Here is a 21,580-nt window from a genome sequence, read left to right as displayed (position 1 = left end):
TGTTTCTAAAGATTTTATCAGCGCGCCAGAATAATTCCAATAAGATATAACTAAACGACGATTAAATTATGCAGTAAACGTAGATAGTTTTTAAAACTGTAACATTCTATTTCGATGTCACTAACAGAGTTGTATAGTCGACAAAAAAGAGATATTCAAGGTCGAACAAATTCGCCCAATCAAATTCGTGGTGTTTGGTATTCTACTACTCCACATGTCCAGGTTGTCAGTAACAATAGGAAGACAAGTTGAAAATGTGTCTGCATGATTTAGCATTAACAGTAGGAATGTTGACGACTTGATGAAAACGTCTACGATACAAACATTAGAGCTCTACATCTCAAACATAAATAATAAGGCTGTCGAGCCGGCAACATCTATTTGACATTTCGCACAAGACATTAAGACGTTTGTTAATGTATATATTGGTGCCAAGCAGCTAATCCATATAAAGGTCACGAGCCACTCACAACTTGCTAGTGGTCTCCGATTTTTTCTGTGGTCAACATGGTTGCTTCTCCATACGAATTGATTAAGGACTACCGTAAGTTAGATTTTACTACATACATAGTTTAGAAACATAATTGAAAGTCACACTATGGTCACTTCTATACGCTTACATGGAGCCCAAGCAGTAGAAGCACATTGACCAAACTTAGTCCTTACAAATCTTGAATGAGTTGATTATAAAAACGAAAGACTGTTCGTTCAAACTGTTTTATTCTATGTAAAATCCGATAGCGTGATTACCCCCGATATTGCAAGAAGCAAACATGTAGACTTATCAATAATCAAATCCATGAATTGCATTTTGTTCATGTTGAAAGTGTAAAGATAAGAAAATCAATAGTCAGTCGACTTTGTCATAAAAATGCGATACAAAAATAAAGGTTGTATATATATGTACTTCATTTTCAAACGAATCTCTTTTCTGACAAACAGATCTGAAATATCTTGAAAAGTTTATTTACTAATATTGAAGACAATAGTAATCAACTGGTCTTAAGTATTCAATAGACAATTATCATAAACTGAATATTTAGGGAATGCGACTTTTATCAAATATTATACAAAACACTCAAAAGAGATTAGCATATTTCATAGAAATTTAGATTTGGATACCTTTCAATCTAATTCAGAATTAAACTGCATCATACAGCATTTCCATTCGTGTAGGACTTGTCCATGAAACTGAGGGGCTAAATTGACCAAATCCAGGATTGATGTAAAACATGTTCTTTGTAGTACAGTCTATCTTGATATTAATACAAATGATAATAGGGACTTCCGGAAAACCAAAACCGACCTCTACAAATACGAAAATACAAGTATTGGGAGGTAGCAAAGTCTCGTCAATGCTTTCCGTGTTTTAAAGTGATTACCTTGCTTATTGTGTTCAGGAAATTCATACCAATTAAAACCTTTTAACACGCTCATTAACCACTCTGAATTAGAAAGTCAAGATATCTTTCCGTTGTAGTTCAAGCTCAACATTTTCACATTTGAACCGAATAGCCGTTTGACCTTCTTATTGCACCTCATTCTTTCCTTAATCTAACACTCCCTAATGCTTAGAGGAAATAAAAACCATCGCCCTACTTTAATGTATTTATGATAAAAATGATCATCTAATTCTTTTGATCATTGATATGATCACATCAATGAAAATGATGAAGTTTTGTCGAGGTTACAAAAATGTCTCCGCCATAGTTTTCCTTTTGCATAAAGACAATGTACACATGTAATTAAGGCAACAAAATGTGTTTCTGCAGTGTTTTCACACTGAAATATTGTAATCACAAGTTGATAAGTTCTGATTGTCAAATATTTTATCTGGGTTACGAATTTGATTTACTGATAAAAATTATCTTGAAAGCCTTCCCACCATTAACCACACTCAATTAGGAAAGATAAGATTCCATAAAGATATTTTTACCGTTCTAGTTCAAGCTCAATATAAACACATTTTAGCCAAATACTTGTTTTATTGAAGTATGGACACCCTCTTAATCAAATGACAGATATTTTGGTTGTATGGATTTCTTCGTTCAAATCACGTGATGCCATGTTATCCTATAATGAATAGACAGGGGATATTTTCATTCCGTTCCCGTTTGTTCTTATGGTTTAAGGGTTAAAGGTTTGCCAATAAGGTCTTAATAAGGTCTCCATTATTTGATTTAGACAGTCATTTATATATTGTTCTTTTATTGGGTTTTAAGCTTGTTAGAGAAACAAGCGGATGTGATTAAGAGATGTTTCGTATAGAAAATATAGGTCAGGCTGTTCCAGTTCATCAGTAAGTACAGTTACACTAACATTTCACAACTTCCAGTGATAGTAATTTAGAAATCTAATGAAGGTGTAAGTAGGTCAAGTAAGGCTTTAAATGAAGCGGAGAAAATAAAGGATTCTTCACGATGTAAGTAGAGCGATAGGAATAGCCAATTCTTTCAATGCAATATCGATGGTACTTAAATACGTCTGTAAATAAAGATTCAGATTTAGGGACGCAACTGGAAGCAATACATACCGATATTGGTATTACTGTGCGCTTTGTAAGCCTCAAATATAGCTAACCAACATGTTGGAATTCAGTTCACAAAACTCCATAAATACTATCTTCAACTGTTCTTGTTCTGTCATTTGCAACAAAATGATGAGACTAGTATTACATTTTAATGTTTCAAGAAACTAAATTATCGTTATTTTTACAAATCCCTAACAAAATACTAGCATTTGTCCTGGTCTAATCAATGTGTATTACGCTAATGTTTGTACAAAATAAACTATAACGAAGTCAATTTCTCTCAACAATGAATATTGGAAATGCCATATCGCGGAGCATGTGACAGACACAGGGGATTTTGATTGAGTGATACACGGTGCCGGATGTCATCAGATTACTAAACAGATATAACGGCTTCTCGCCCACATCCGGGCCTATTAAGGAAGTTGAACAAACCATATTCAGTCTCTGGTGGGCCTGTTTGGTGAGGACGAGTTGTGGGTATGTCAGAATGGCGAAAGTCAGATACACTGAAGGGCTGTAATATAGCCGGTAACGACAATACATGCAACTACCAATTTATAATAGCAATTTAGAATTAAAGTCGAAAAGTGTTAATAATCCGTAGTGACCTCATTGGCACATCACAATCCTTCACAGGGACCAATGCCATCACATAATTACATTTTGAATTTATAATCCCAAAGGATAAACACCATTATGCGCATCTGTTTCAGCTCTTATTCAGCATATTCCGTAATACTGAATCCGCATCTAACGTATTTTAAATGTGTGTCGTAAAGTACCCAATAGGAAGACAAAATAGACGAGAACTATCCCTCATTGAAAATACATTGTTACCATGGCAGGAAGTGATTTTGTATTAGAGGTGATAATAGACTTTCACACGACTAATCTTTATTTGTTCTAATTTGCAATTAACAACGACCAGTAAAACAAGAGACATATCATTCATTTCCTTATAAGGCATATGTGTATTGATTCATTATGTTAGCTACTATTGTGTTATACAACTACAAAGGCTTGTATTCGATTTCCTGTCATATCTGAATAGATTCTAATATATACGACAATAAATTTAATAACAAAATAAAACACAGTAGTTTGATAAGATTGTACAAAAAAACACACAAGAGAAAAACAACCTTCAATACACATACCAGAGTTAAATGCAGTAAAACCTCATAATGAATAAAGCTTCATTAGACAGCTGATGGTTTCTCAGTAGGAATCAGATTTCAAAACCTTAGGAGGTGCCTTAAGAATACATTGATCAAAGGAGGAGTCAAAATCCAGATGGAGATTAGGGTTAGCCAAAAACAGAACGTGAAGTTCTTATTTGTAGTAAGGTGATTTAGTCAAAATTTAATTATTTCGTTTGAACTTGCCCATGTGTAAATCGTTTTTTTTTCAGATTTCGGATTTCTCCTGTTTATAGCGTGACATTATTCCAGTTTTTAATGGGTTGCCTTAATATTTCGTTTGCCGCGGATCAATTCCCGAATGTTTGTTTTATTTTTGAGTAATCAAGAACTTGCTCTCCGTGTGTTAGTTGGGGGTGTGAGACCACGTGTTTTTATTAATAGAACGGCAAATATGATATGTCGTTATTTCCGACATCAAACAAGGTTCGCATACCGTGTGAGAAAAAGGGATAAAACAGACACCACAACGGCTTGTCTGTCGAAAGTCATGATTTCCAAGAACCAATGAGATACGTAAATATATATTTTGAATCAAACCATACTAAGTACCTCGTAGTGTAAATATGGAAATAAAGATGGGCGCTAACGTGCACCGTAACTGTTGTACACCAATCGACGTTACGTCACATATTCATCACGGCATGTTAGCATAGATGTACACGTAAGTACAGTAAAACATTTTCGTGTTTTCAAATTATCTGAAATATAGAGTATGTTCTTGGATATATTAAGTGCGAATGCGGAATTGACATGGTCTGTGTACTTTGAAAATCCATCAAAATAAAATTGACAGCAACTTAAAAGCATTTACCAGCAGGTTCTTATATCTGATCATCGAACGTTAACTCGTTCATTAGTAAATCATAGATATGGGGCAAATACCAATTTGCCAGTCTAAGATATGTAGGCCGAGTAACCAGATACTGATGTTAAAACTCTACACCAAAGTTTCATGTATATGGATTCTATAATGTTCAAGATATCTGAAAAAGATAATCCCTTTACAATTTTATTTTGATATATCTTAAGGTACATGGATATCAATTTGTCATCCTCATAGAGCTAGGCATAGTTTGTACCAGATATTTTGTGTTGACTACATACAACTTCATCGAGACATTTTTGCAAAATATTTAAAGAAAAAATAACGCCTTTTTCGATATCAGTTTGTGCTATTCACTGAAGATGAAAGATGTATGCAGACTTATGAAATATTTTGATGCTAATAAATAAAGGAATAAAGACAAATCTGAATCGATGAAAAAATACCAGAGAATGAAGATGAATAAGGTAAGATAGATATGTACTCTTTTGGTGATAATAAATTAATTTTTGAAAATATTTAAATTGTCAATTTTATTTCTTAGGTTAGTCATCTTCTGAGTGTTCTCCAGTTTGAGAGTGATCTGTGTATTTTTAAGAACAACCTGTTTGATTGCATGCTTCATAGTCAAATCCAACGCTCCCATACCAACATTAGGTACAAGCATGTATAATGTTTTTTTATCGTTTTAGCTTTTCCACCGAGGGACTACTTGTTTCCTAGCAGGTCAGAAAATGTTTTCAATGTATACAACATGTGTCAAATATCAGAGACCTTCATGCATCGATAACTTTCATAATTCATGTATCATACTTAGTGTTTCTATTTTTCTCCCTTCGTACAACTCTCTTTTAACTGACACAGTAAAGTTTTTCTCCTGATACATATACATGTATATGGTTACTGCTGAACTAGATGTATTGAAAAATTGTTCTAAATAGATCGATCATTATTGATGTATACCTAAAATGGCAAACTCAGTTACATCATATGAAAATCAGAATACTATAATGTGTATGAAATAATTTAGATAAAGAGGCAAAGTATATGTCTCTATATATTATGTATACTATTACCTGGTACAGAAGGGAAGATAAGGGGGAGATAATCAGTTAGATTCTAAACCTTGTGTGGGTATAGTCTGTTATATGAAAGAATGTCTTACATTAAAAACTTATTCCTTCTTAATAATTAGTGGTACACGTATCAATATGATGTTAAGATGAAAGTTAATGACTACACTGTCTTACTTAGACACTGCATTGTTTTTTCAGATTGAGGAAGGAACGGAATGTGTTTCATTGGACATACAAACAAGTGCTTGTGTCTTTATCAATCCTGGATGGCTTTACAAAACATTCAGTTTATGGTTTTGACATTCAATAATCATTTGGCTCTGTTCATTGTCGCCATATTTGTTTACCTGGTATTTGGTAGAGCATGCTTACATTGTAGTTAACAACTTCTGGGAAATGTTTCATTTTAATGTCTTATAGCACTTCAGGGCTTATGAGTCAGGTCTTTAAATACAACAATGCATAATCTTCGTGTTTCTGTTGAATGGCTTCATCTCTACTGTAAATAATAAAAAAAACATGTTTACTCTGACTAGAGCAGAGTAAACAAGATGGCGGAGAACAATAGAAGTGGCTCGTCAATTAAAAAAACGAACTAACGAAACTACACTTAGATCATAAAGGCACCATCTTGGGTAAGGTATTGATTTGGGAAGCGTCAGCTTATATGCAAATCAAGTTTATTCCAAAATACAACAAGAATTCCATAGGGCGAGATCGCTCACCTGGATCTTAAAGCCCAGCAATGGTATTATACAATTATGCATCAAGTTCTATAGGTTGGGTATCTTAAATATTTCCAAATTACAGCTTAGTATGTGACTTCTTTGATAGGGCAAGGTCAATGGGTTCTTTCTTATATCGTATATCATTTGATGCCCAGTAAAAGTTCGGCTATCGGGTGGGGACCTCGAGTGTGTTTAAAATATGACACATGAATTAGGTTCCTGCTTGTGTCTTTATCAATCCTGGATGGCTTTACAAAACATTCAGTTTATGGTTTTGACATTCAATAATCATTTGGCTCTGTTCATTGTCGCCATATTTGTTTACCTGGTATTTGGTAGAGCATACTTACATTGTAGTTAACAACTTCTGGGAAATGTTTCATTTTAATGTCTTATAGCACTTCAGGGCTTATGAGTCAGGTCTTTAAATACAACAATGCATAATCTTCGTGTTTCTGTTGAATGGCTTCATCTCTACTGTAAATAATAAAAAAAGCATGTTTACTCTGACTAGAGCAGAGTAAACAAGATGGCGGAGAACAATAAAAGTGGCTCGTCAATTAAAAAAACGAACTAACGAAACTACACTTAGATCATAAAGGCACCATCTTGGGTAAGGTATTGATTTGGGAAGCGTCAGCTTATATGCAAATCAAGTTTATTCCAAAATACAACAAGAATTCCATAGGGCGAGATCGCTCACCTGGATCTTAAAGCCCAGCAATGGTATTATACAATTATGCATCAAGTTCTATAGGTTGGGTATCTTAAATATTTCCAAATTACAGCTTAGTATGTGACTTCTTTGATAGGGCAAGGTCAATGGGTTCTTTCTTATATCGTATATCATTTGATGCCCAGTAAAAGTTCGGCTATCGGGTGGGGACCTCGAGTGTGTTTAAAATATGACACATGAATTAGGTTCCTAGAGACGTACCACACAAAACGGTAAATTCTTCATGACAAGCAATTATCACTATGGTTTTCGGTTGAGGATTTTAACAGTTTCAAAGACATAATCCCTAAAAAGCCTCTAGGGGTGGAGTCAGACCCTTATTCAAACATCATATCATTCGATTATGGGATGGGAATCTGATCTGTTTCAGAGATCTAACAACGAAACTTAGTCCCAAGGGTTGGGGCCAGACCCAGGGGCAGATTCTAAGATCATAATTGTGTTTGTCTTTTGACTCCCAGCATTACTATATATGTTTGTGAGATGAGGATCGTAGCTGTGTCAAGGTTATAACTAAGAAACTATGTTCCACGGGACAAATTCCAAGGTCGTGATTGATTTTATAATGACCAACAGTATTATATATTGTTCAGGGATGGGGATCTCCATAGTTTGGTAGATATCATGAAATTACACAAAGCAATATAGACCCTGCCTTACCACTAGACCCCTTGATCTAAGGGCAATTAGTTTCATAAATTAAATAAATTGGGATTCTCGTGTCCTATTAAGATCCATGGCAAGCTTGGTCCAGCAGTTCTGGAGAAAAAAAAATGTGGAAAAGGTTGATGGACGAACGAAGGACGCCGCGGTACGACATAAGGTCACGTGGCCGTTCGGGGCGGTTGAGCTAACAATTTGGTGTTATATACCGTGATATCACGTCCTTGGAAGAAATATTGGTGTGACGTCATTAGACGAGTGGCCATAATCCTGCAATCGAATTCATAGAGCTTCGTTAATGAAATCACAATACAGTAACACGTCTGATAAAGCTCTGTAAATCCTTTTGCTAGATGCGGTACTGACGTCTCATGTTGGACACTGTTTCTAATAGAAATCTCGACACGAACATGTCTCTGTTTAAACTGATTTTCAACACAAAAGTCAAATATAAGGTTTACCAAATAGAGAAGTTAGGAACAAAGAAGTGATACTGGGTCACGGTCATACTCACTCGTCTCCGATCATTTGTGTCACAGAGGTTAGGCAAACACTTCCACTCTTGTTGTAGAAATTGGCTGTTCAGCATGTTTTGTTGTTGTTTATTTTGTTGAGTGTGGAACTTACGAGTCCGACTTAATATTTCAACATAAGGCTGCTTTAAGGTTTTACGCAACACCTACTCATCAGCATGTTTTGTTGTTGTTTATCTTGTTGAGTGTGGAAACTTACGAGTCCTTTTTAATATTTCAACATAAGGATGTTTTATGTTTTATACACCTACTGTTCACCTGGAGAACATACGGACGAATAATTCGGCTACTCGAGAACTTTTTTTTATAACTATTGTAATAAAATATCATTGATTTAAAAATTATGAAATTTATTTAATTATAGGGCAGCTGCACCTCCCTGTTTCGGTTTAGACATTTCTTTTGATCACTTTAAATTTTCCTCAGTCGCCTCCTAGGCCCTTAGCATCATTGACGAGTCCTAGAATGTCGAAACAGCTGTATGGTACAGTTAAATTCATTGTTTGGCTCTAATGTATCTAACTCTTAAAAATTAAAATGTACTATTCATATGTGTGTCTATTGTACAATATTTGTTATTTGTCATATTTATATTTGTCCATAAAACACTTTTAGACAGCACTACGGTTATGTTTCAATCAAACACTCCTTGTCAGATTAACCTTCAATAATATTAAGACACAACATACCTACACCACAGTAATAAGAAAACCATTGCAATCAAATGGTAGTCAATTAAATGAGGTTATATGTAATATTTTAAGAAAGAACTTAAGACACATATTTAAATGACTGAGACAATGTACCAGAGACAGTGTAAAACTTGGTATCTTGCAAAGTACATATTGAATTCGAGATATATATGTGTCGATATACTGGCGACGTCTGACGCTTACTGCTTTATTCATTACATCCAGTGTAGAGCTAATTAGTATACAATGCCCTGTAGACCATTGTATTACGTGGGTGCTACGTTCGATGAGTTCCGCCGCCGTTATATGTATAGTGTAACGTAATTTGGAGATAGTCGACTAATTTGTTTCAGCTAAATAACGGCAGTTTCCTTGCGAATACTCGATTTCGTCCGGACCACTTCAGAGCTCAATTTCAACATCAGGAAACTACCGTGCTGTTTTTCTCATAAATATCAATATTGGCATTCTCCACATTTTTGTCAGTTCTTTTCCTATTTGGTACAAAAGATTGTGATAGGAGTTTTATCACCTTGTAAAACGTTCCTAACTATGTAATATTTTAACACGTTTTAACCGCTAAAAGATATAGCGACCGCCAAACGAGATGACTGCATCCACTTACCACGTTTTTCTATTCATCATTAGCTTACTGCCTGGTTCAGGTATTTGAGATTTTTGTACCGTATTATACATTCATGTATATATATTATTGTTAGCACTTCAGTTCCATTTGAATATTGTATATTTCATCGTTTTGCATTTCTTCAACGCCATAAACTGAGTAATAGTGGATACTTAATAATCTCTTCAGTAAAAACAGATATCTTTCACAAATGTGTCTAACATTAGTATTTTCACGAGTGCTTAGCTCGAGTGAACGATACAAAAATAGAAGACACGAATGAAATGTATTTATTGTTATGGAGCACACTCTCAAGTATTCTATTACATTTTCACCAGCAAAATAGCCAAATTTCTGGCATATTTAGAACAAATATAAAACGCGGAAGCTGTTCGGCTTTTCGAGGACACTACTCACTCGTTATAATATAGTCTGTTTTTAAAAAGATCATTAAAAATATGTAAAACAAAAGTAAGTTCCAATATAAATTTATCTTTAAATTCACATAGAAAATGTTACTTATTCATGTCACTAACAGACAATATTTGCTGTTAAACGTTTGGAGAGTTTTACTACACGGCTGAAAATATGGCGGCAACCTACAGCAATATCACACAGAGTGCATTGCGGAACCCTGATAACACCTCTGTAAACGGCTCACGCCGTTCCAAGATTCTTGAAAAACGTGTTTGTGTCAAATAATGAAGTGATTCATTACTCTTTTCTGTTTTGTAATTTGTGTTATTATTTTGAAAATAGATGTTTGTTCATCTGGAAAATTACTACATTGATTTATATAGTGATAAACGTTATGGATTATTTCTCGAAAGGTTAATTTTGAGTAAACAGTCCTCAACCGTCGTGTTTTCATTTTGTACTTTCACTTTTCAGCTACCGACGTCTTCTCGAGATACATACATCAGTGATAATTGTTGATAATTTGGTTACGATATTGGCACACAACATCTCAAAGAGCTCAACTGATATTTTTTTACGCTTAGTGTTGTCGGGGATGAAATGTCTAACGTATTAGGCACTCTTTCAAGACGTTCGGTTAGGGATTGGGTTTAAGAGATTTCTTCTTCAAGACATGGTTGTGAACTATACTGAAGCGTAAGAAAAAATATACAGAGGAATCATTTTTGTTTTTTTGGTTTTTTGGTTGACAACATCTTCGTTGAGTCTGATGGTTAGAGCTTCCAGCAGACTGTTGGCATATTTATGAGAACCAACTGCGACCCTCTGTTGACTGACTTGTTTTTTGTTTTCATACGAGTCTAAACTCATTGAAGAGGTTATCAAAACAGGTCACAAAGAACTTGCAATATCGTTTATTTTCATCTTCAGATATATTGATGATGTCTTGTCTTTAAATAACGAGAATTTTATTGAATACGTTCATCAATATACCCAACAGAACTGGAACTGAAGATACGACAGACTCTTCTACATCAGCTGCTCATCTGGAGCTTTTTTTCCCTAGTGTGAAATTTTTATTTCTGGATAACAATTGCTCTGCATCTTCAACCTATGGTATTTACACGTCGCAATTGATTCGATATTCAAGGGCTTGTTTCCATTATCAAGAATTTTGTGCAAGAATTCGTCAACTGACTGACAACCTCATAACATAAGGGTTGCAAAAAGATGCAAGTTTTATGGTCGACATAATGATCTCATTGAGAAATATCATATTTCTTTGTGCAACATGAAGCTGGACGTATTTCGTGCTCGTCAGTTTGTCTGTTTGTTCCGTTGTTGTAAACTTGCTCACATTCAGAACGTGACATAGCTTACTTGTATTGATCAAGGTTTACATGGCGGCATGGCGAGTATCGTTACTCTTCCGGAACACCTGGTCTCATTCTCCTTGTACTTTTTTGAGGAGTCTCTATGTAAATCTTTCTTTTGTTCATTTTTGCTCTAGTTTTATGGTATTTTAGTTTGAATTATGATTATGTTGCGATGTTGATATTTTCCTGATTTTTAAAATCTCTGATAGGGTAATTTGCTTGCTACTTTACCATTGATTGCCATGTAGTGTTTATATTAAACAACCCCTTCAGGTTTCTCATTTTGTGTTGTTTATACCGGGCTTTATAATTCGTCAATGTCATGAGATGAAGGAGTCTGAAATGAAGAAGTCTCAATTTTTAGCTGTTTTTAAGCGATATCTCACTGTAATTCTAAGATCGTCTTTCATTCCCCTGACTCGTCTTCTAATGGACATTTAATCAAATGGTAAAACAGTTATTTAAGCTGCAATAATTTCAAAAGAATTGAGTTTTAAGTATATATTACAAAAGCATAAAGCCAGAGTTGAGGTTTGCTCCTGTAATTCATTGGAGATATCCAACCCTGCTTCGAGTACTTATAAAAAAACGCCGAACACGGAAGGAAATTAAGGTCTATATTATAAGTATTCACATTTGAAAATTACATAAATAATCAAAACCAGTGTTTCTTAAATTCTCAGGCGGGCAATCAATATTAGCATTTTCGCTATCTGATGTAATGTCTGAACACAAATCTCTATAAAAAGTACTAGATATAAGATATGTTATTGGTGTATGGAAATCTAGTACAGATCAGGAATCAAGCTACGCTATATCCACTCACATACTAGAAATTAATATTTAGTGAAAGTGTAGATATAGTGTAGATATAATTTATCAGTCAACCTTGTATATACATTAAAATGTTACCGCGATAACAATCATAGTATCAAGGTCATAAATATACAAGACAGCGAGTGATGACACAAGTAAATAGCACCTTTAACAAATATTAAGCATGAGATATGTAGAAGTACATAATGAAACAGCATCATACAGCTGACTCGTCCTTGATTCTAAGGGCTTAAATTTTGAAAACCAGGGAGGCGCGTGGGGAAAATCTGATTTGATAAAAATTGTCAGAAACTAGATGGAAAGGTGCGATCGTCTCGTAACTCAATACATTGAGAAAAAGATCGGGTATATGTGTATATTATGACTTGTTTCATTAATCGAATGAATCGTAGTGTGCAGATTGTATACAGAGATATGAGTACTTCCGGTAACGATTGCATAGGACAACGCTTTGCGAGTCCAAAATCAATGGTTCACTATGTTGTAAACTCGAGTGTGTGAGCGATTCACAGGACGACCGAAAAAATAGTGCAGACATGCTATTTAAATTTGGTTAGTATCGTTTTCCTTATGACATAACGTAGATCCAATACAAATTCTTCCTTCAATTTTCTGTTTTTATCAAATTTTCTGGAATATGTCTACCTATAATACACAACATACACATGTATTTGTAAAACTTTTCATACATGCATCAACATCAAACATGAAGTTGTTCTCTAATCAAACCAAACATCTATGGTAATGGGAGGTTTCTGTAGTTTTTCTGAAATTTGTGCAGAGGTTTTTGAGATGATAAAATTGTCAAATGTTCAAGGACGCATTACGCACGAAGACAGATAAAACACAGGTCATTGGTCACACGGGACTTCCTTCCATGTGACATGAAAGTAGTGAATAGACCAAAACATGATTTGAAAGCCGACTGATACAACCAGCAACATCAAATTCACCCATGGAGAAGAAATCAATGACGCTATGCCATTTCTTGACATCCTCCTAGTAACGAAAGATGATGGTACTATTTAAGTATTGGTCAATAGGAAAAAGACTAACACAGGCCAATACCTCAACTTCCGATCGCACCACCCCTTACACCAGACGTTTGGCGTTACAGGAACCTCAACATTTGCGAAACGATTGTCACAGAAGAACAAGACAAGAAGCAAGAACAAAATCACATCCATAGCACCATGAAAGCACGTGGATGCCCTGATAGGGCAATCCAGAAAGTTAATGAATTTGATGTTGGCAAAAAGACTAAGAAACGCAACACCAAGGGATAGTTACCAGACTACTTAGCCTCAAATAAGGGTCACACAAATCAAACAGGTTAATGAATTGTTACCAAACTACTTAGTCTCAAATAAGGGTCACCCTATCCAGGAAGGTTAATGGTTAGAGACCAAATTACTAGTTAACCACACACAAATAAGAAACGTTGTCTAACCTATTTACTGACAAATACTACATCACATATGTTAATGAATAGCACTAACTTTTTATAAATATATTTCCAACACTGCTGCATTACGGCCTATTACCTACCTATCATTACATATATATATATATATGATACTATGTCATACTGACATTAAAGAACATTAGTGTAGATTCTAATGGTCTTTTAGAATGTTTGACATGAATTGCATCTACACATTACCTATATACATAATGCTATAGAACTGTTTTCCCGAATCTGATTTTGTTCCGAAATTATTTCCGTAAACAAAGACTATGTGTAACCTATTTTTGAATTGATTTTAAATGGCAGACAAATGTTATGGCATAATGATTTGATGACTTAAACTTCAAAATTGGGATTTGATAAATTGCAAAATTCTTCACCCCAAGTTGACTCTGAGTAAAGTTATCTTTTTGAAGTGATACCCTTTGAATCGGAAATGAAGACATCAATTCCTACAACAAATTTGAGAGAAAAATATGTCCTAGAATGTAGACAGGGGGTATTGTAGTGGCACTCTAGATACGTTGTGTAAAAAGTAAATTGTTTTTTCGATCAATTGTGATTTTCTTGAGTCGCCTCCTACACCACAGAAATTGGAAGGACGTGACAGCTGTATGATGCAATCTTATCCATCACTTGGCTCTGCCTACTGTAATGATAATGTATCTTAAAATATATTGCTCACTTTTTTACTTGCCGTACAATGTCAAAACGAGCTGGCAGGGAGTAATTGTAAACCTCCTATCAATTAAATGTGAAGGGATCCGTACTGTCGTGTCCAAGGTGTTGAATTATAGTGTAACGATAGCAATCATATCACCTGTTGATGCCAAGTTTCTATAACCTTTTGTATTACAAGCACATATAAACGATATCTGCCCTACAGGTAAAAAGTAAGAGTTATGTCTGCTGTCTCTTATGAATTAAGTGTTAACGACATTGGGTACATTGGTAACGCTTTTTGCCTTCTACCTGCACCGTCTAAGCTGTGTTGTTAAATCTCAATAATGATTCGATATTAAAGGCTTGTTCAGATATCACGATTTTATCATAGTATATTCTGATACCTTATGCGGTACGAAGCTGCACGTGACTGATGTTCGTTTGGTTCCGTTGTTATTTATCGTGTTCACATTTGAGAACGTGACAATGTTTTGTTAGATTAGCCAAGATTTACATGAAGTAGAAGACGCTTACTCTTTCCAAACATCTGGTCTTATTTTTCTGATACTTTACCGATGCCTTTGTGTAAACATTTCATGTATTCATGCGTTGTCCTAGTTTTATTGAAGTTGACTTATTGGGAAATGTTTCTCTTTGAGAATCTTGATCATGCTTTAATCGTTCATCAACTGATAGATAACGCTTTTCAACAAGTCTTGTAGAACAAACAGACGTCTCTAGGTAATATGGTAGATTAATACTATGTTGGCATGTAATTTAATTAAGTATAAGCTGAATGTCAACGTTATCCACTAAAACGTGTTTTACTAGAGAACGTTCAATATTATCTTTTCCCTGTGTGTCTCCTCTATTTGCCTTACCCCCAAAAAGTGATGTTTACACTTCGGCAAACGTCAAGTCTGGCACGTAGGAAGTAGAACTTCTGTACACTCACCGTAAAAAATGCGAAGTGAATCCACTGTTGTTATATTTTATTTTTAATTTTGTTAATTCATATTGTGTAAACTAGAAAACTCCGAACAATAAGTGAATGAGAATGGAAATATCTAAGATATCGAATGTAATAAAAAGATGATATTATTGTGGAACAATTCTCTATTTACTTTCCAGTTGATGACAAACTTTCCTGCGAAATTGGATTAAGCAGTTTTGCTTTTCCACCACTTGGTGGGCTGTGCCGTCAGTACATGTAACGTCCAATTTACGGTGGTTATTGTGTTTAATCAGCTTAAATAAAAACAAACGCTTTCAAAATGAAAGCATAATACATTTTTGTGCTAACGCGCATCATTAAAAATATATTTTAGAATGTCATTTACACACATAAACGACAGAAACGAAAAAGTATTTCTGAAATAAATAGGGAGACGCTGTGTATGGATGGTTAGTTCTTATGTAAAAAAGAACAATCCCCTCTCCATGATTTTCTCTATAACTTGGAAACAATTCACCGACTTGAATAGAATGAAATTTATTTTCTTTACAATCGTTTTTGAATAATTTTGCCATTTTAACATAATAAATCTCCACAAAAAGCGTTTCAAATCTGTAAAACGGAGTTTTAAATCAATACATGGAAACAGTAAGTACCACGAAGGTTGCATGATCGTTACTTAATATTCCATTATTTTCAGGAACCCAGCAAAAATTAAAATTGATTATGAAGTGCTGTTCATATTTCTATTGCAAAAACTGCGTAAAACAGACGGAATTGAGAATATAGAATTGCTTGCGATATTTCTTTCTATGTGTTCTAGTGTGATGTTATCTGGAGCATCTGACGTGAATTCGATCCAGCATTTGCTAGGATGCATCCAATAACAGAGGATAACTTGCGATCAATTCTTTTTAATCATCGGGTCTGAATGATTGGGAGTACTTGTATTTCAAATTTAGTTTTGAAAAAAATGAAATAAAAGATTTGGCGTTGAATTCCACATTTTTATCTAGGACGAAATAAAGATGTTATTCGCTTGTCTGTCTTTTGTACAATTTTACTTACTGCTAGTTAACTTTTGTGATCTGTCGTAACCTGCATGCGACTCTTTTATTGATCCGAGTTATGATACTGTTCGAGATATACACTTTGTGTTGGTTTGAAATAATCTAATATTGATATTTATTAAGTTTATTGAAGTTTGGGGTCAGTGTATCTTCTATTTAAGTTTTTGACGTCTGTTCTGACCATTTTGTATTATAATGTCTCCTTGATTTCAACAAAGTAGACATCTTACATCAGATCCAGGAGTTGGAAACAACGATAAAATTAAGGTTTCTTGATTGGAAGGTGGATATCATTTGTAACTTCTGTACACTGAGGTTGGATGTTCTGGCAACCGTCATGACCATGTTAGGGTGGTGTCGACGGGACCATTGACGAACACGTCCATGGTGACCATGCTCAAATATTATTACTGAACCCCCCCCCCCCCCCCCCCCCCCCCCCCCCCCCCCCCCATGCATTATCGTGAGGATCCGATTAGTTCGTCTAACCCAAATTCTAGATTTCATTAAAATCGGATAATGTTTAACTTCCATTCAATCAGAAGTTTCAACTTGACAGCTAAAGACTCGATCGTACATGTCGACGTCACTAAGAATCCGAATAGTTACAGATTAAAACCAATTACTGCACTTTCAGCTGAATGGATGAGTACATGGTGTCTCTACAGAAAACAAAACGGAAAATCCCACAACACCAGCAACCTGGTCACCGAATATTGATATAAATGGCTAACAACACAGAAGATATTGCACAAAAACAAAAAAGCATGGCAATCATTTAAGTAGCAGATCATTTGACCTTTGGCTAACTGACTTTAAAAAAGGGACATGCATTACTCATCTGAGCAGAAAAATGTACGGAAATTAAAGAGCTACTGTAACACTATGTTTAGTAAAATTTCACATGATGTATTACATTTGGTCCTGGGAAGCAATTCCATTGAACTACTCTTGTGTTTTAACTGTTCTAAATTTAGTAACATATCATGTGACCTTTGACTATTGAACCTGAAACGCATTCATCATTTCGTTTCCACACAACCAATACGTACATCAAAAGTGATAGGATCCCGAGAACAAAAGTTATTGTATGGTAATAGATATTACTATTATTATGTTTTACATCAGGCCCGTATCTAGATCTTTTTCTACAACGAAAACCACATGGACAGTCTCCCACAAAGCTGTATAATAAACGTGAATTTTCCATTTCTCGATAGCAACATTCCTGCATCCCCAAACTATGAGGCTTGCATATTGCAGTTGATTCGATATTCGAGACTGTTCTTATTATTACGATTTTCGTGCAAGAAGTCGTCAACTAACAGACAAAGTCGTAACACTGGGTTTCAAAAAATACAGGCTGATGAAAATGATTTAGAAGTTTACCGTCGTTATAGTGATCTCATTGAAAAATATACTAACGGAAAAAAGAAACGGAAGTTTTTTTTCTGGTTTTAAATATTTCAAATGTTTTATGGATGATCATATCAATGATAAGATGTTTATATTAATTCATTATTACTGATTAAAATTCGATAAGTTCTGTTGTCTTAACACAGACGGCGTTGGCATGGATAGCATTTAAACGTGGATACCCTACGCCATTTCCTGATCAAAATCAATAGCGGGTGTGCCCACCTCGAGCTGTAGTCGCTGCTCTAACTCTCCTTACCATTGACCCCATCAAATTGTTTACGGTCCTTTGTGGGATGTTATTCCACTCTTGAAGAAGGGCCTGCGTGAGCTGAGCGACGTTGTTTGGGACGTTGACGCGCTTCCTGAGCCTCCTGTCAAACTCGTCCCACAAATGCTCGATCGGGGACAGATCTGGAATGTAGGGTGGCCAGTCGAGTACTGGGACATTGTTTTGGTTAAGGAAGTTTCGACACACCCTAGCAACGTGCGACCTCGCATTATCCTGCTGCAACGTAAGGTTTCGCGCTTGGATTAGTGGAACAACGTGAGGAATGAGGACCTGATCCCGATAACGGACGGCTGTAAGATTGTCTTGGATGAGCACGAGAGGTTTTTTCACGCCATGAGAAAACCCCGCCCAAACAATCACACACTCTCCCCCGAATCTGTCGTTTTCTTTAACGCATGCGTCAAGATATCGCCTCACCGCGACGTCGATAGCAACGTTTCCGTCCATCTGACCTGTACAACGTGAACCGAGACTCATCCGTGAATAACACACGTCTCCAGCGGGCCAAGCGAAACCGATTTGGTGCATGTGCACGCAGCCATTGCATTCAACGTTGACGTCGTCTGGGTGTAAGTTGCGGACCAACGTAGGGACGTCGTGGCCTTGAATTGAACTCCCGCAACCTATTCCTAATTGTTCTTGGACACACACGGCGACCATGAGTGCCTACAATATGACCTGCCGTCTCCGTCGCTGTCTGAAATCGGTTACGTAGGTGTGAGAGACGTATGCCCTGATCTTGACGTGGCGTCGTAACGCGTGGACGTCCGTTCCTGGGACAGTCAGCTAATCTTCCCGTGGCCCTGAGACGCTCAACTAATCGAGCTATCGTTGAATCATGGACTCCAAATTGCTGGGCGACAAGACGTTGCGATTGGTCCTGTAGAATTCGGGCAATAGCCTACCCCTATCAACTTCGGACATTCGCGGCATGTTGCTTTTTAATCGCCTTGGAATGAAATGTTGTGCACTGGATGTGTGCTATTCAAAACTTGGATTTAGTATGTTTTTTAAGTTGATAGCACGTGGTAGTGCTACGGAAAATCTGTCCAAATCGTGCAGCGTCGCCCGTCGTCACGGTTGACCGAATTTAAACCGACGATTATTTAGACAGTACACTGAGGTATATATGTGACACATTTCACATCATTTTCTCTACTGATAAAAAAGTTATATTACCAAAACTGAACATGCTTTTCTTTTTTCCGCTAGTATATATATACTCAACAAAAAATAGTTGTTAAGTCGTTTAAACCAAACTGGGTCAACATCCGATCGTCCCCGAAGCGGCCGACCCCGTAAAACGACCGCCAGGGATGACCGTCGTATATGATTGATACACTTGCGCAATCGATTCGTAACCGCAGTACAGACTACAAGGACATTGTTTGGGCGTCGTGTCTCCCCAAACAGGCCGCAACAGGTTGAGGGCCTACCAATTGAAAGCGTGGCGTCCCTACACTGGACCCAATTTGTTGCGACGTCACCGTAATAATCGGCGTAACTGGACCCGGTCACCGTCGTTGGGCCTTACGACAATGGAACAATGTTCTGTTTTCAGATGAGTCCAGGTTTTGTCTGCAACACGGTAACGGAAGGCGCAGAGTGTGGAGGCGACGAGGGGAGCGTTTTGCGAACTGCTGCGTCGCAGAACGGGACCGCTTTGGCGGCGGAACTGTAATTGTTTGGGGTGGTATTTGTGGGGAAACTCGTAACAGGCTTGTTGTGTTAAATGGCAATTTAACCGGCATTCGATATCGGGACGAAATTTTAAGACCAGTAGTTCTGCCATTCTTAAGACGCCATGGCGTTGGCGCCATTTTTCAACAGGATAATGCACCAGCGCACACCAGTCGCGTCAGCAGAAATTTATCGCAGCAGAATAACGCACAGGTGTTATATTGGCCATCTAAATCACATGATTTGTCACTGATTGAGCATGTCTGGGACGTTCTTGGGCGACGCGTGAGAGAACGTCAAAATCAGCCGTCAAACTTGCAGGAGCTGGCCCAAGCCTTGATGGCTAAATGGAACAACATCTCTCCTCGAATTACGAGTTTACGAGTTCCATGCGAAGACGCTGCAATGCTGTTTACTTCGCAAACGGTGGCCATACCCGTTACTAATGGTGTTACCTTTGAAATTGACCCCAACGTCTTTACAGTCGAATAAAATCAACTGAACACAAAGTTTTATAATGAAACATGACTGCAGTTTTATCAGAATTGATCAATTACTTTATTCGTACATGATTGGTAAGGATTTATGAAGGGGTTTATTAATTAATCACAGAATAAAGTAGTGTTACCTTTCTTTTTTCCGCTAGTATATATATATATCTTTGGGCGATATGAGGCTGCACGTGTTTGATGCTCGTTAGTTTACCAGTTGATTCCGTTGTTGTTTCCATTGTTCTTATTTGAGAACGTGACATTACTTACTTTGCTGACCAAGGTTTACATGATGTCGTCGATGAAGAAGAAGACCATTATTTTCCCTTGTACTTTTTTCAGAAGTCTCCGTGTATTTTTTCCTTACTTCATATTTTGTATTGAATTTTGAATTTGGACTATGATGATGTTGAAATATTGGTATTTCTGGTTGTTTTGATGCAAATCATGTGGCCTTTGATCTCGTAGCAACCTCGTGCGTTTCTCCCAAAAAAACAAACTGTGTACCAAATGTGTCTGTGATCGCCCATAAAGAACAGAAGTTATGGCATTAGAGACAAATGCTGACAGACGAACTGCAAACATTTTTTTTTCATCACAAAAGCATGGAAGATACTTGTATTTGGCGAACGAAACATAAATACTTACAGTTTCTGTAGGTTTGGATAAAACTGTAGCGAGGAATTGGTCAGTTCAGTAAGATCAGCTTGGTCCTCGATCATCCTGAAAAAACATAACAACATCGTGTAAAAGTAACAATAAGACCGACTTTTATATCACAAAACATATAATAATGACTGTTCAACAAACAAATAAGTGTTCTTGTCAAATAAGCCAAAACTGGAAGTGCCGGATTGTACAGGTTTTAATTAAGGTTTTTGAACTGATTATTTTTGCGGGTAGTGATATGTAGCGAGCGATGCACGTTGGTGAACACGCTTGTATCCGTATAAGAATAAAATAACATATCATTGATGTCATATTGACATTTGATATTTTTCATGGAGACATAGACAAAACATTTCGTTTTATTTTTGACACATACCCATCTACTGGAATCTCCCACACAATCAATAGTGTCGGTATGACACATACCCATTTACTGGAATCTCCCACACAATCAATAGTGTCAAGTCAGCATGACACATACCCATCTACTGGAATCTCCCACACAATCAATAGTGTCAAGTCAGCATGACACATACCCATTTACTGGAATCTCCCACACAATCAATAGTGTCAAGTCAGCATGACACATACCCATCTACTGGAATCTCCCACACAATCAATAGTGTCAAGTCAGC

The 21,580-nt window shown here is 36.4% G+C and overlaps 1 protein-coding gene across 1 annotated transcript in view; it reads right to left on the bottom strand.

Moving 5' to 3' along the window:
• The window catches only part of LOC132551053 (BDNF/NT-3 growth factors receptor-like), a 124,764-nt gene that overhangs the window by 27,324 nt on the left and 75,860 nt on the right, over window positions 1–21,580 (bottom strand). The window contains exon 2 of the mRNA XM_060215153.1: window positions 20,925–20,999. Coding sequence (XP_060071136.1) covers window positions 20,925–20,999 — 75 coding nt within the window. The remainder of the gene's footprint in view (window positions 1–20,924; window positions 21,000–21,580) is intronic.

The sequence above is a fragment of the Ylistrum balloti genome, unplaced genomic scaffold, assembly GCF_031769215.1.
Source record: "Ylistrum balloti isolate Yb309-2 unplaced genomic scaffold, AGI_CSIRO_Ybal_v1 Utg370170, whole genome shotgun sequence".
NCBI classification, from domain to species: domain Eukaryota; kingdom Metazoa; phylum Mollusca; class Bivalvia; order Pectinida; family Pectinidae; genus Ylistrum; species Ylistrum balloti.
The sequence above is the reverse complement of the archived record's forward strand: the minus strand, read 5'-3'. Positions and strand labels throughout refer to the sequence as shown.